This window comes from Argentina silus, assembly GCF_951799395.1.
Source record: "Argentina silus genome assembly, chromosome: 21".
NCBI lineage: Eukaryota > Metazoa > Chordata > Actinopteri > Argentiniformes > Argentinidae > Argentina > Argentina silus.
The window spans coordinates 7,388,231-7,403,230 of record NC_139675.1 but is presented as its reverse complement, the minus strand read 5'-3'; the positions used below and the strand labels follow the sequence as shown (position 1 = coordinate 7,403,230).

Here is a 15,000-nt window from a genome sequence, read left to right as displayed (position 1 = left end):
TGTGACCTGTTAGACGACACAGCCAAGATCCTCATACCTGCTGTGTCTGAGTACCTGCTGTCTAACCTCAGGGCCATTGCACAGTGAGTACACACACACACACGCTTTTCATTTTCTGATTAATTGTGTCATTAGCATAATCTTCTAATCTTTATCAATGATGAGAGAGCCCACGCTGACACACACACACACACACTCTGAAGTGTCCTAAGTGTTTGCCTTCCTATGAGGTAAATGCCAGTCTCTGTGTCCTGCAGTGAAGGATTAGATGACCTTTCTCTCATTCACCTACATCACTTCATCAGTCTCAATTAGCCCCAAAGGTCACACACACACACACACACTCGCACGCGCATTAGATGTGAAGGATGTGGGTGTGTGTGAGTACAGTTCTGTTCTCTACCACTACATGATGCTCTTTCTTTATAATGTGTGTGTGTGTGTGTGTGTGTGTGTGTGTGTCTCCTCCCTCCTGTAGCTGTGTGAACCTTCACAACCAGCAGCACGTATTGGTGATGTGTGCAGTGGCCTTCTACATGATGGAGAACTATCCTCTGGACGTAGGGGCTGAGTTCACAGCTGGAGTCATCCAGGTGAGCTGTGTGTGTGTGTGTGTGTGTGTTCTGCTTCTCTCCATCTCTCTGCTTCCCTCTCCCCAATTCCCTATTTTTCTCCTCTTTCTCCTCCCCCTCCCCATCCCCCCCTTCCCAACTCTCTCTATTTCTCTCTCTCACTCTCTCTCTCTCCCCCCTCACAATTATCACCACATAATAACACTTTCACAATAACCCCCCCCTTCACAATACCCCCCCCCCAGACGTGTGGGGTGATGGTGTCGGCCAGCGAGGACGCCACCCCGTCCGTCATCTACCACTGTGTGCTGCGAGGCCTGGAGCGCCTCCTGCTGTCGGAGCAGCTGACCCGCATGGACGCCGAGGCGCTGGTCAAACTCAGCGTGGACCGGGTCAACATCCCCAGCCCTCACCGAGCCATGGCCGCACTGGGACTCATGCTCACCTGCATGTACACTGGTAAGACTGTTGGAGACTGTTAGCACCTAGCCTCCTGCTAATATACACATACTGTCTGGTAATGTGACCTGCTAACGCTAGCTAGCTTAGAACCTGCATGTACACTGGTAAGACTGTTGGAGATGTAGCACCTGTAATGCTAATTAGCCTGCTAATATACTGTCTGGTAATATGACTAGCTACTTAGCTCTGCATGGTAAGACCGTTCCCTGTGTGCTATTATTATTATTATTATTATTATTATTATTATTATTATTATTATCTTAAACCTGCATGATATACACAGGTGTAAAAGTAGCATGTAGAAAGGTATCCTCATAGCGAATATTACCTTGTAGTGTATGTGCACACTGCAGCGGAGGCTGCCTCCACTAGCCTCCCCTGGCACACAGAGATGTAGTACCTAGAATGTAGCATAACTAGCATGTAGCATAACAACAACACGTCCTCTAGCACTCGTAGGTGTTAAAGAGTGACATCGCCAACCGATCGCTGAACGGCCAGCTCACCCTGCACGTATTAACCAGTGGTGAAAATGGAATGAATTGACTTGGGGAACCCTGGTGGGTCCAGAGGCAAACTGAAAGCTGAAATTAAAGTAAATGAACACCAACAACTAGTTCACTCCCGGAACCCGGTTCCCATGGGTTATTTCCCCCCATTTCCACAACTGGTTATAAACTCTAAAAACACCCCCCTGACTGTATGTTACCTGCATAGGTCTTGATCTTGGATATACATCAGGGGAGGCTGGTGGAGGTAGAAATCGGAGGACGGGCTCATTGTAATGCATGGAATGGAATGATACCTTTCCTCATTCCATTTCATGCATTACAATGAGCCCATCCTCCGATTTCTACCTCCACCAGCCTCCCCTGAGATACACCCATTTGTTTACTAGCATGTTAACGCACCTGTAAAAAGCTACCGCTAACATGCTAATGATCTACCGCTAACATGCTAATGATCTACCGCTAACATGCTAATGATCTCCCCCCAGACAGGAGAGCAGAGAGAGCAAGTTCCCTTGTTAAACCCCTCCTTCCTATACCTTTATTACTTATTCAACCGTCATATTCTTACCACACTAACCATATGTGTATATGTACAGACCTGCAGACACTTGCAAAATACTGTGCTCTTCAGGGCTTAGGTCAATTCCATTTCAGTTCAGTCAATTCAGGAAGTTATCTGAAATTCCAATTCCAATTCAAAATGTTTGTCATCGAAAAGCTTTGAGGGAATTTGGAATTTGGATTTCAGTTTACTTCCTGAATTGACCCCAAATCCTGTTACTCTTTTAGTCTACCACAAAGACGGTCAAACTCCCCACTCCTGCTCAGTATGTAAACCCCTCCCAACCACTTTTTTGATTGTAACCTAATTGTAAAATGACTCCCTCTACCGGTTTAACAGCACGTTAAGACTTAGCATTAAGGTGCTCTTTATATAGGGTTCACAGTTTGTTGTTAATCATTTATTAACCCTTTATAAAGGGCACCTTATGTGAAGAGTTACCAACAACACTACACACATTTTAATTAACCTCGGTTTAACCACGGTCACGCTCTCCTCCTCCCAGCGGTGCGTGCGTCGGGTTCAGAGGTCACAGAGGTTAGAGGTCAGGGCCAGGTTGGCGTTACGGACGCGCTGGCGGTCACCGCTGGTCCTGTTGGTTTCTCCTCAGGCAAGGAGAAGGCCAGCCCCGGGCGGCCCGGCCACTCTGACCCTCAGGCCCCTGACAGCGAGTCCGTCATTGTGGCCATGGAGAGGGTCTCTGTGCTCTTCGACAGGTACTCATATACTCATTCATACACTCATATACTCATTCATACACTCATATACACTCATGCACACACACCCACACACCCACACACACACACACACACAGATATGTACAGTCCATCTACACTCTGGCAGTGACTCTATCATGTGTGGTATTCCGTGTGTTGTTGTGATGTCAGGGGTTTGTTGTGGTATTCCGTGTTTTGCGGTATTCCAGGATCCGTAAGGGTTTCCCCAGCGAGGCGCGGGTGGTGGCCAGGATCCTGCCGCAGTTCCTGGACGACTTCTTCCCTCCGCAGGATGTCATGAACAAGGTCATCGGAGAGTTCCTGTCCAATCAGCAGCCTTACCCACAATTCATGGCCACCGTCGTCTACAAGGTCAGTAGTGGTGGATGAACAAATATGTCTATGACTGACTTATTCAAGACTTACAGAAAACACTTGGCACTCTCGGTGGTGAGTGCTCCAGAATTCTTTTGCAGTTAGTGAGTTAAAGACTTACTATTTTAAAGTGTGCTTTATTGAATTTGTCTTTTTCTTATTGCACTGTAATTCAAAGCCCGCAGGGGGAACACATAAGATAAATAATGAGCAAATTGTTTCTGAATATTGCTGTTTATAATGGCTTGTAAATGCAACTGAACCCCCAGTGTGATTCTGCGGTTAACTGGCAACACTGTCCATGCATTACAATGAGCCCGTCCTCCAATTTCTACCTTCACCAGCCTCCCCGTGGACTATTGTGTTTCAGATGTAGCTAGACCACTGATGTAGCAACCACTTTGTTGTGGTTGCCTTGCAAAAACAAGTTGTTTCCAAAAAAAAAGAAAAAAAGGTTGCCATGGCAACGGCAATGTTTAGAGTTGCGGCCAAAGCCTGAACCCAGACTCGTCAAACGAAGGTTGTAAAGATAAAAAAAACACGGCCTCTGTGTCTCCGAGGTTCAATAGAACGATAAAAACACAGTGTCTGTCTCTCTGAGGTTCAATAGAATCCCAGGAGAAGAACATGTTGTTCACAATGACAGAAGCTTTACTTCTTCTCAGGGACTTGTCGTGTCTGGCAAATTAGGTATAAAGGGAGAATGACGTGCTCAGCTCATTCAGAAACATTGTGAGGTTGCAGGGTGGCAATGGACATCATGAAAAGGACCTGCACTCATTTGAATGACGGGTTATTCTAATGCATACTTCATTAGACAAACGCATCACAGCATTCGCCTTCCAGCGTTTTGAGCACTAAACAAGATCTCTGAATCAAACAAACAAGGTGGTGAGCTATCACAGCTCCAGAACACAGACTCAGCAGGCTGTTTATAGTCCATGTGGCTTGGGCTGATTGGTGGAATGGGTAGGATCAACATGGTCCAATCAGAAGGTCGAATTTCTACCAACCAGGAAGTGGGCGGAGCCTTCGAACCATGGGGAGTCTGCTGCACAACATTGAGGAGACAAACACAGAACACACACAACAACAAACACAGACCCGGGCGGAGCGTAGCTGCGACCGTCACACTAACTCTCTCTCTCTCTCTCTCTCTCTCTCTCTCTCTCACCCCCCACCTCTCTCTCACCCCCCCAGGTCTTCCAGACCCTACATGCGACAGGCCAGTCATCAATGGTGCGTGACTGGGTGCTGCTGTCCCTGTCCAACTTCACCCAGCGCACCCCCGTGGCCATGGCCATGTGGAGCCTGTCCTGCTTCTTCATCTCCGCCTCCACCTCCCAGTGGATCTCTGCTCTGTATCCTCTACTGTCTACTGTGTGTGTGTGTGTCTGTCTGTGTCTGTCTGTGTCTGTCTGTGTGTCTGTGCACGGTGTATGTGTGTGTGTGTGTGTGCATGCGTGCGCGTGTGTCTGAGACCGATAGTGTGTGTTCTGCTCCTTAACCCCTCTGTCCCCCCAGCCTTCCTCACGTGATCAGTCGTATGGGCAACAGTGAGGTGGTGGACGTCTGCCTGTTCTGCCTGGTGGCCATGGACTTCTACAGGCACCAGATAGACGAGGAGCTGGACCGCAGGGCCTTCCAGTCAGTCTTTGAGACCGTGGCCTCCCCCGGGTCACCCTACCACCAGCTACTGGCCTGTCTGCAGTCCATACACCTAGACACATCACTCTGAACACACCTCACTCTGAGAGTGGAAGAGAGAGAGAGAGAGAGAGAGAGAGGACTGTCTGCAGTCTAAAACACCTGGACACCTCAGACTGAGAGAGAGAGAGGAAGAGAGAGAACACCTGGAGAGAGAGAGAGAGAGAGAGAGAGGGTGGGGGAGCAAGAGAAGAGATTGAAGGAGAGACCAGACCAGTTGAATGGATTAGAATGACAGATGCATAGTTTGTCCAAATCATCTAGCCTCGTCCTATGTCCCCTCTTTGCCACTGAATTTTAAATAATCTAAACAAGCGAAAAACCAACATTACCTGGTACTATCAGTGGAAATGAGGACATAGAGAAGCGGGAAACCTGTTTAGAGAGTTAGGACACACTAGATAGCTGTTACTGTATCTCCAGAAACTGCACTCTCACTCTCTGACCTTTCTTTAGAGAGAGAGAGAGAGAGAGAGAGAGAGAGGTGGTCTTTCAGCACTATGAAATACACTGGCTCCTAATGCTTTGACGATTCCACCTGCACCCACCATCCCCCATGGACCATTCCTTTCGACAGACGACGACACTCTGACCCGTAGGTCTGTGACTTCCTGCACCTTGATATCGAGTAAAGAAAAAAATATTCATCTGAAGAAGAAGATGGAAGTATGAAACTGGATGTGTATATTTTCCTGTGAGGACTTGCTTGAGCTGTTTGATGTTAATGAATGAAAAAAAAAAAAAAAAAAAACACAAAGAAAAAGTATTTACTAGATTTAAAAAGTTCAATACTTCTATTTTTCAGTGCGTTTTTGTTACAGAGGGCAAATGAATGATTTAAATGGCAAGAGGCTCAACTCGGACACATAGGATTAAATATGCCTGCTTGATGTTGTCAATAATTAGCTATCTATCTTTGTAGTATTTCTTTTTTAATTAAATTAAATTCACTCTCTTACTCTTTGAGAGAGAGAGAGAGAGAGAGAAAATGTATCATTCAGAGTGAAGGATCTCTCTTAATAGTTAGAGTATGTCTCTGCATCTTGCAAAGCTGCGATTGATGTGTCACTGCAGACTGGCAAGGTCAGGGGGATACTAAGGGGACACACCTCACCAGCAAACCCATGTTGAATTTCTGAACCGGTGAACACTTGGTTAGGGTTAGGGTTAAGGGTTTGGTTAGGGTCAGTTTTAGGAGTTGACCTAGTGGGATGCTGGTCAGGTGGGTCTCTTGAATCTCACCCTGTGTGTTCACTGTTAGCATGTTGCTATGCTTCCTGTCTCTATATGCAGAGGGCCTAGCCTAGTATCCATGACGACTCTACGATACAAAGAAGGAGAATGAGACGATGATGTCATAAAGCGTACGGAAAATGCACTGGGAGCTGAATGCAACTGAATGAACCGATCAGAACCTGTCGGCTCCTATGGACAGTACACTTCCTGTTTTCCTTTATGACATCACCGCTGTCCAGTCCTTCTTTGTCTCGTTCCGACCTGGTATGATCCCCATGCACCGACCTAACCCACCTGTCCCTTCATCTGTTCATCTGTTGTTGTTGTTGTCGTCGTTGTTGTTGTTATTGTTATTGTTTTAATTCTCAGGATGTAAGTTGTAATTGTTCTTATTACTATTATAGGGACTGGAAGTACATTGCAGTCATCTTTTAATGGAGAATCTTGATAAATCATGTGTAAAAATAGTAACGTGTAACTGTAAAATGACAACAAGCCATGGTGCATGACAAATGAGATGAGAGATGAAGAAACCCAACAACGGACAGTGACACCACGGGTGGTTGTTTTTCTGACTGTCTCTCTGTTTCCTTAACTTAATGTCTACACACACACACACACACACACACACACCACACACCACACAAACACACCTCTGAATGAAGCTGTGGGCTGACATGATTCCATTGTATAGACTTGACTTGGAAATGCCTGCCAGCTTGTTTATCTTTCTTAATGCTGTACATAATAACACAGGCCTTAGACGAGAGGCTGATGATGTCCTGTATATCTACGCTGACGCATGCACCCCTTGTCTCTGCTCTTCCCTCTCCTAGTCCTTAATACTGTATGTCCATGGTCACAGTCGTCAGGGCGACGACTGACCGTTGTCATAGTGAAGAAAGAGGAGGAGGAGGAGAGCAGCAACACAATCCAAAGGGAGCCTTGTAACCATAGCGACCAACAGCAGCTTTTGACAAATCAACAGGCGCAGTTCATAGCTTAGCGCCGCCGCCGGGGGTAAGCGACTACGCTGCCGCGGCAACGGAACAGTCCTTTAGTTGTCTGTGGTGTTGTTTTCTGAGCTTTAAATTGCGTTGTAGCTGTTTTTGTTTTTGAACATTTTAAAGATGTCAACATGGGCTATCTTTAATGCAGAGACTATAGAGTATTTAGCACTTAAAACAAACGTGACGTTGTTCTTCTCACATCTCTATTGATTCTCTGGTAAATGTGGCCGGCATGGCACCACGGCTTTGTACGTTCTGCATTACCTCACTTTCCCAGAAGGCGATGTAACATCTTATCGTTGCCCTGGGTGACCATCGTGACGATGTATTCACACAATAAATGATTAAAGTCCCCTGTTGCTTGGTAGCCGTTTTTAGAATTAAGAAAATACTTCAGGTGGAATTTCCAGGACATGTTCAAATAATAACTTGCAACAACTTTGGGCCAATTTTTTTCATAGTCAGCTAAATCAACACAAAATATCTAAATGGATATAAAGTCTTAGACTCTTGATCAGCTGTTTCTGTTATTCTTCAGAATATGTGAAAGATATCTTCCAAGAGTTGCCCCAGAAATCTTTTCTTTTTCTTTATCTACCTTTTTTCAGACTCGTGAAAAAAATAGTGCAAAACACAGGCCACTGGCCCCCTGCTGTGGTAATAAGCTTACCCATAGTTCTTTTGGGGTGATGGGGGGAGGGGCAGAGTTCACATCGTATGAGTTAACACAACATCCTCACTCAGAGACTTCGGCCAAATCTCCAAAGTCTTTCCTTGCTTCCTCTATCCTCGCTTCCTTCTCAAAACTCATTGAAGGAGAACATCTTGGGTTCCTCCCTCAGACCTCCAATGAGCTTTGAGAAGGAGGCGAGCGTGGAGGACGTGAAGCAAGGGAAGACTTTGAAGATTCAACCTTCTTCTTCTTCTACTTTTGGTCCGTTTTTGTTGACAGGAAACTGAGCTGGACGAGTGCTTAGAAGGATATGACATCATCCTCTACCAGCAGCCAATCACCAAACCCGGTTTCTGGAGTTCTCTACAGCAGATGCAGGCTTTTATTCCAGCCCAGAACTAACCCCTTTATATCAGCTGAGCTAGATCTTGACTATTCGGTTCAGGTGTCTGAGACAGTGCTGGGTTAGAAGGAAAGTCTGCACACGCTGTATCTCTCCAGACCCAGGGTGGGAGGTGACCTCTGACCTGTAGCATGTGACAACAGAAGGTCATGATTCTGCCTGTATGGCTTCTATATCCACGGGAGGCTATGATGGAACCATAGAATCTGATTGATTCAATAGAATTCTAATTCTAGTAATAGAAGCAGTCTGGAGCATTGATATTCTGTTCTATATGTTCTAATGTCTATGGTCTGGAGCTTCCCATAAAACAGTATAAGTCCCTCTTAACGAAACAACATTCTGTATTTAAATTAATTTCACGGCAATATTTCAACGTGATACAATTACTGGAGAAGATATGATGCTAATAAAGTATTTGAAAACTTTTCGTTTTGCATGACTTTTTGTTGTCTGGCATTTCTTTCATGATTTTTATAATCTTTTCTTTTATGATTTCATTTAGATTTTTTCCCTTCCCTTTTTGCAATTATAAATTTTTTAGGTCATGCACTTTTTTTCAAGATTCAAGGTTTTAAGCGCAATTAATCTCCAATAATGAATAATTCATTTCATTTATATAGTGCCTTTCTGGACACCCAAAGCTCTCTTGGAAGATATATAGTTCATAAAGCCACTGGGTGTCTCTCTGTCTCTGTCTCTGTCTCTGTCTCTGTCTCTGTCTCTCTCTCTCTCTCTCTCTCTCTCTCTCTCTCTCTCTCTCTCTCTCTCTCTCTCTCTCTCTCTCTCACACACACACACAAATAAGTGCTAATGACATTTTGATCACATAAAAAAGCTGAGTTTTAGGGTGATTATGGTTGTTAAGCCCAGCCTGAGGCCAGTCTAATCCTCTAACACACACACACACACACACACACACTGAGCTTGGCGGGAGGAACAGCCAGCCTGGCCAGATGACCAGGGACTTAAACACAGGATTTGTCAATGTGCAACATTTGAAGAGTGTGAAGTACTATATACAACAGGCTGCAGGAGTTGAGGGGTTGAGTTCCATGTTGATTGTTGAGGGCCTAGAATTAACCGGGCTGGTCCAATGTAACATTAAAGGAGGGTCAGTGAGGCCACGGGTTGTTGTTTTTCTGACTGTCTCTCTGTTTCCTTAACTTAATGTGTACACCACACACACATACACCACACACACAAGAACCTCTGAATGAAGCTGTAGGCTGACATGATTCCATTGTATAGACTTGACTTGGAAATGCCTGCCAGCTTGTTTATCTTTCTTAATGCTGTACATAATAACACAGGCCTTAGACGAGAGGCTGATGATGTCCTGTATATCTACCATGAAGCCTGTGTTGTGTTTGAGGACAGACTATAGAGTCTGTTGTGGTGGTGAGGTACAGACTATGGGGACATGACCCCCTGTCACCCAGGGTCTAGACCCGTTGTCCAGCTGCTGCCTCCCTAGGCTCAGGCTCAGCCCACCTGGGAGAGAAGGAGGGGTCCCCCCCTCCCCTTTGGCAGAGAAGGAGAGCCCCCCCTGGCAGAGAAGAAGGAGGCCCCCCTGGCTGGTCCTGTCTGCCTCAACTTATCTACTGGGTTATCTGTCTGTTGAGGGGAAAGGGCTTAGCCTGCAGTCACCCACAGACACAGAGAGCACACCAGGTCTCTCTTGAAAAAGAGATGTTATCTCAATGAGACTAACCTGGATAAATTATGCCTATGCGACTGCATATATGTAGAACTGTTCTAACTCTGTATGTGATTGACTCTGGTGCCACAATATGAGAGACCATCACCCTATTTATTTCTCATTGTAAGAACATCAAGGATGCAGCCATATACAGAAGATACAGTAACATAAACTCGCCAATCGTTTGTCTTGTAAGATGAGTTCAGCATTGAGTAGACTATTATTTTGTAAATAGCCCCTCTCTCCCCTCTGAGCAGTGCTCAGAGTGCGCTCTGTCTGTGACCGCTGTTGGAGTATGTGGAGCAGATATGAATCCACTCCAACACACTAGGCTCCCCATCACATGAACGCACCTGGCTGAGCTCCGTCAATTCCCTGAGCAGCGATTAGCAGAAGCAGACTGCGCAACTGAAGAAGACTAGACTGAATAGATCTATATTAAGAAGCCGGCAGAGAGGCGTTATAGGCAAATTACTTCTGGTAGTTCTCTAAAAAAAAATTGTTATGAGGTTGATGTGTGTCTTTTGTCTCGTTCTCTCGCTCTCCATCCTTCTTGACAGTCCACCAATTTGTCATGTGACCACCAGTTGCTCTCTCAGTCAGTCCCAACCCAGACTATCCCCCACCCTCCTCCTCCTTCCCAAGTATTCCACACACACCTCCTCCTCCTCCTCCTCCTCTTCGCTCGCTAGTTGAGTCTTTCCTTTGTTTACTTACCGTGTGTGTACTAACTATGGGATCAACAGATTGTGCATCATGAACATCAACGGACCATATTTATGACCAGTAAGCAATTCTATACATTTAAACAAACTTTAGCTAGCAGAGTAGATCTACCCTGTCTCTAAACCAATGATCAGGTTGAACAGTTATTTTACTTTTGTAGGTTATGCGATTTATGTTAGCCTATATCTACAGTTGGACAGATATAAAGGCGTTTCTTTATCTAATAAGGCTTTTTCACAATCCAACAATGTCGTTGAAATCTAACAGCACGTTATTAAATTAGCTAAATTAACCAGATGGCTAGCACCGTTTAGCTGGCTATGGATCTGACACAACTCAGCGATACCGTTACACGTTAGCCAGCTGTTCTTCTTTCAGTTATCGCCATGGAAAACAATAGCCGTCAAGCTAACGCCAAGAGGTGCATATTCTTACTGTAAATGCTGTGCTTTCAGCGAGGTGAATGTTTCTTTCTTGAAAACATTTTATATTGAATTCAGACACCTGTTGAATATATGAGATACTTAGTTGCTATTCAATTCTCAATTTGAATAGCAACAAAATAACTTTTTATCTTTCGTTTTTTCACATTCTGCTAAGAGTTCTGTATATGATTGACTGTCTTGTAAGCCAATGACAGTGCAAAAAAGTTATGTGTACACTATAGTTGTCATGGCTACGCGTTGACATTCCAACTTTTGGAAAATGAAGGCGGGACCGTAGTTAAGCACGGGTGGATGCATTTTCGAGGTGTGTAGATTTCGACCAGCAACTTGCGGAAAATAAAGAGTAAAAGTTTGTAAATACTTGTGAAATTTATTGTAAACACAAAGACGCATCTAGGAATATTTAAATATAAATGTAATGATGAAAGGTTATTGTGGTTTTCGCTTTACCGTTACATTTTTTTTGCTGCAGAAGATAGCTGCAGCAACTTAGCATAGCTTGTTAGCTATTGGCCTTGAGTTTGCTCAGACTCACCGGTGAGTTTACCAATATGTTATGAAACAAACAGAGGTTTACCGACATCTTTCAACCTGTCTTGCGACAGCAGGCAACCATTGTGAGCAAGAGAAGGACTACAGAGAGAGCTGCAGCGAGGATGATTTTTGTGTCACGCAACTGTAATATGCATGCGCTCCTGCCTCTCACCTGTGCAGGTGATTTGTGATTTACCGCCTCGGTTTTGAAATCATTTCCTATTGGACAATACGCTCTGCTGGTTTTTCAACCCCGCCCGGGACAGGTGAACGTTGCGTCCAACTATTTCTGAATGCTGCTAGCTATTTTTATATGACTGTATTCCACATTACCTTTACTGACAACAATTGCTATAATTAGTTGTTAGCGTTTTGAAATAATGTTTTTACCATACACAAATGTTTGATCGCATTCCTTATTCCATTCCATGCCCATCCTCCGACTTCTACCTCCAGCAGCCTCCCTTGGTGGGACGTGTGTGTGTGTGTGTCTGACGTGTCTCTCCTGTTGTGTAGGTGTCCCTGTCACACCAGGATGGGAGCACTGGCGGCGGTGTGTTGGAGCTGAGGTCATGCTCTCACCCTCCCACAACATTTATACACCCCGCTCCGCTTCTCAAAACGCCTCCGCAGACACCCCAGAGAGAGAGATAGAGAAAAGGAGAGGTAGAAGGAGAGAGACATTCAAAATGTTCCCGTGTCCGTCCTTCAGCCATGTAAAATAGGTCCCCCTGACATGTGGCGCCGTTGAAGCTGGTTGAGTCTTAATTAAATCGACAGGAGCCAGAGAGAGAAACAAGACGATGTTCAGACAGTCTGACACCTCCTCCAAGAGGCGTCATCACAGCGGTGGCCTCACCTTACCCCCGCCGCCCCCCCCTCCCTGCCAGGGTCGTATCCGGGGCGTGGAGGTGGCGCGCGGGCGGACGGGCTATGGCTTCACCCTCTCGGGCCAGGCGCCCTGCCTCCTGAGCTGTATTCTAAAGGGGAGCCCTGCCGACTACGTGGGACTGCGCTCTGGCGACAGCATCCTGTCCGTCAACGACATCAACGTCTCCAAGGCGTCCCACGAGGACGTGGTGAAGCTGATTGGACGCTGCACGGGCGTCCTGCACCTGGTGGTCGCCGAGGGAGAGCGCCATCGTGGCAGCGGCCACCGCCACCACGGGAACCGGCGGGGGGCCGGCGGGAGCGCGGCGGCGGCGTTAGCGCTAGCGGCGTCTCACCTGGACTCGTGCTCCAGCGACGAGGAGCTAGGCGGTTACCATGACAACGGCGGCGGCACCAAGGCGTCCCGCAGCGGCTGGTTCAAGCCCAAGCTGGATTCCAAAGCCCTGGGCATCAACCGGGCAGAGAGGGTGGTGGCCGAGATGCAGTCCGGAGGGATCTTCAACATGATCTTCGAGAACTCCAGCCACTCTTCCAGCAGCTCGGACAGAGAGAAAGCTACTCCGTCCTCTTCCTCCTCCTCCTCCAAGCCCCGCCCTCCTCCTCGCCCTCTCTCCGAGCCCGAGTTCCCCCCGTACAGGAACGCCCGCACCCACTCCCGCAGCAACCCCAACCTCCTGTCGGAGGAGGAGATGGCCAGGGTCCTCAGCAGCAGCAACGACAACGACCAGGTCTTCCTGGATGACTTCCCTCACGATCCCCAGGAGGAGCTCCAGGAGGTGGGAGAGGAGGGGGAAGTGTTTGGCCTGGAGCCCAGCGAAGGCATCCTCAACGTGGGTATGATGGTGGGGTACCTGGGCTCCATCGAGCTGGCCTCCACGGGGGCCAGCCTGGAGAGTGACAGTCTTCAGGCCATCAGAGGGAGCATGAGGAGGCTCCGGGCCGAGCAGAAGATCCACTCTCTGGTCCTCATGAAGGTAGGCAGCATCGTGATTTTGTCCCCCAGAATAATGATGGAAAATAATAATAAAAACATTGGGAGATAATGTTATGCGGCCATGCTTTGTGTAACATGGCAATGCTCCTTTCAGGACAACACAGATAGTGTTCATATATTTATCTTAGAAAGAGTTTTTAAACATGTAGTTTACCTGTATCTTACTATACCATATGCAGGGGAGGCTGGTGGAGGTAGAAATCGGGCTCATTGTAATGCATAGAATGGAATGAGAAATGGTATGTGTGTTTGAAAAATACAGTTAAGCAAGTGGTTGCAAGTGCAGCAAGACAAAATTAAATCACTACATTTTCTATGAGGATGTGATGTTGTTGACTGACTCTAACTTCTAATTCATGTGATGTATGTATTATTGGTTTAATTAACATGTATTACCATGGTTACGGTGGTCAGGTGATGCACGACTGCGTGCGCCTGTGCAGCGACAGGGGGCAGGTCCTCGCCACGTACCCCGCAGAGAAACTGGCCTTCAGCGCCTGTTGCCCTGATGACCGCCGCTTCTTCGGACTGGTCACCATGCAGGCAACGGACGACCATGACCATGACGACCATTACTATGGCAACGGCAGAGAGGAAGAGGGTGGGCTGAGGACTTCCTGTCACGTGTTTATCGTGGACCCTGAGCTCTGCCACCACCAGGTACATTAGAGGATGGCAGTGTGTAGGTAGGTGCTAACTGGGATCCTTGGGAAGGCCCGACTCTGACTTCAACCAATTGAAGTTGAGATATAAAGAAGTTAAGGTTAGCTGAATGGTAAGTTAAGGGTTACGGTTCGGGTTAGGCTTCGGGTAGTGGTAAGTTAAGGGTTAAGGGTTAGGGTAAGTTAAGGGTTAGGGTAAATTAAGGGTTAAGGTTAGGGTTAGGGTGATGGTAAATTAAGGATGAGGGTAATAGTAAATTATGGTTAAGGTTAGGGTTTAGGGGAGGGTTCTCCCAAGGATCCCACTTAGCATAACACAAAAAGGCTGTCATAGATAGTCAGAAGCCTGACAATAGCAGATTTCCTGTTAAATGCCTGAAGGAATGTTTAATTAACCAAGTCAGCGGGATCCTGGGGGATTACTCCTTTTCGGCACCTCTGAGGCACTGTCGTGTGCAGGTTATGTTCACGTTGTACAGCATATGAATACTGTTCTTCCAAATGGGTCATAACATGCTGTCATAACATGTCATGACAGCAATCACTTTATAGGAAAAAAAAAGTACATTTTTGAAAATGGTGGATAGACTGTAGCATTTCTTAACAAAACTCCTCATGTATATTATACAGAATAGTATAGATATTAAACATCACTATAATAGACAATAAAGCTGTTGAACTTTGAACTTTTGAACTTTGATAACCATGTCACCCCATCATCGTCCCTCCAGATGCATGCTGGGGTGGCCAGGAGGTTTGGGTTTGAGTGTACCCCTGACCCTGACACGGGGGGCTGTCTGGAGTTCCCCCCCACCTC

General features: G+C 46.4%; 2 protein-coding genes across 3 annotated transcripts in view; both read left to right on the top strand.

Moving 5' to 3' along the window:
* htt (huntingtin) overlaps positions 1 to 8,656 on the top strand; it is a 39,601-nt gene extending 30,945 nt beyond the window's left edge. The window contains exons 60-66 of one of the 2 annotated variants that reach the window (XM_083693213.1): positions 1 to 83; positions 479 to 593; positions 818 to 1,031; positions 2,719 to 2,824; positions 3,034 to 3,196; positions 4,400 to 4,560; positions 4,724 to 8,656. The exon at positions 1 to 83 is cut by the window's left edge and continues 108 nt beyond it. In XM_083693213.1, the coding sequence (XP_083549339.1) occupies positions 1 to 83; positions 479 to 593; positions 818 to 1,031; positions 2,719 to 2,824; positions 3,034 to 3,196; positions 4,400 to 4,560; positions 4,724 to 4,937 (1,056 nt within the window). In that variant the 3' untranslated portion in view covers positions 4,938 to 8,656. Of the gene's footprint in view, positions 84 to 478; positions 594 to 817; positions 1,032 to 2,613; positions 2,825 to 3,033; positions 3,197 to 4,399; positions 4,561 to 4,723 lie in introns of both variants that reach the window. The other variant, XM_083693212.1, reaches the window with a different exon arrangement.
* Positions 8,657 to 12,439: 3,783 nt separating this feature from the next.
* rgs12b (regulator of G protein signaling 12b) overlaps positions 12,440 to 15,000 on the top strand; it is a gene marked incomplete at its 5' end in the record, with an annotated part of 44,779 nt that continues 42,218 nt past the window's right edge. Inside the window, 3 exons of the mRNA XM_083692922.1 lie at positions 12,440 to 13,501; positions 13,936 to 14,181; positions 14,915 to 15,000. The exon at positions 14,915 to 15,000 is cut by the window's right edge and continues 106 nt beyond it. Of these exons, the coding sequence (XP_083549048.1) occupies positions 12,440 to 13,501; positions 13,936 to 14,181; positions 14,915 to 15,000 (1,394 nt within the window). The remainder of the gene's footprint in view (positions 13,502 to 13,935; positions 14,182 to 14,914) is intronic.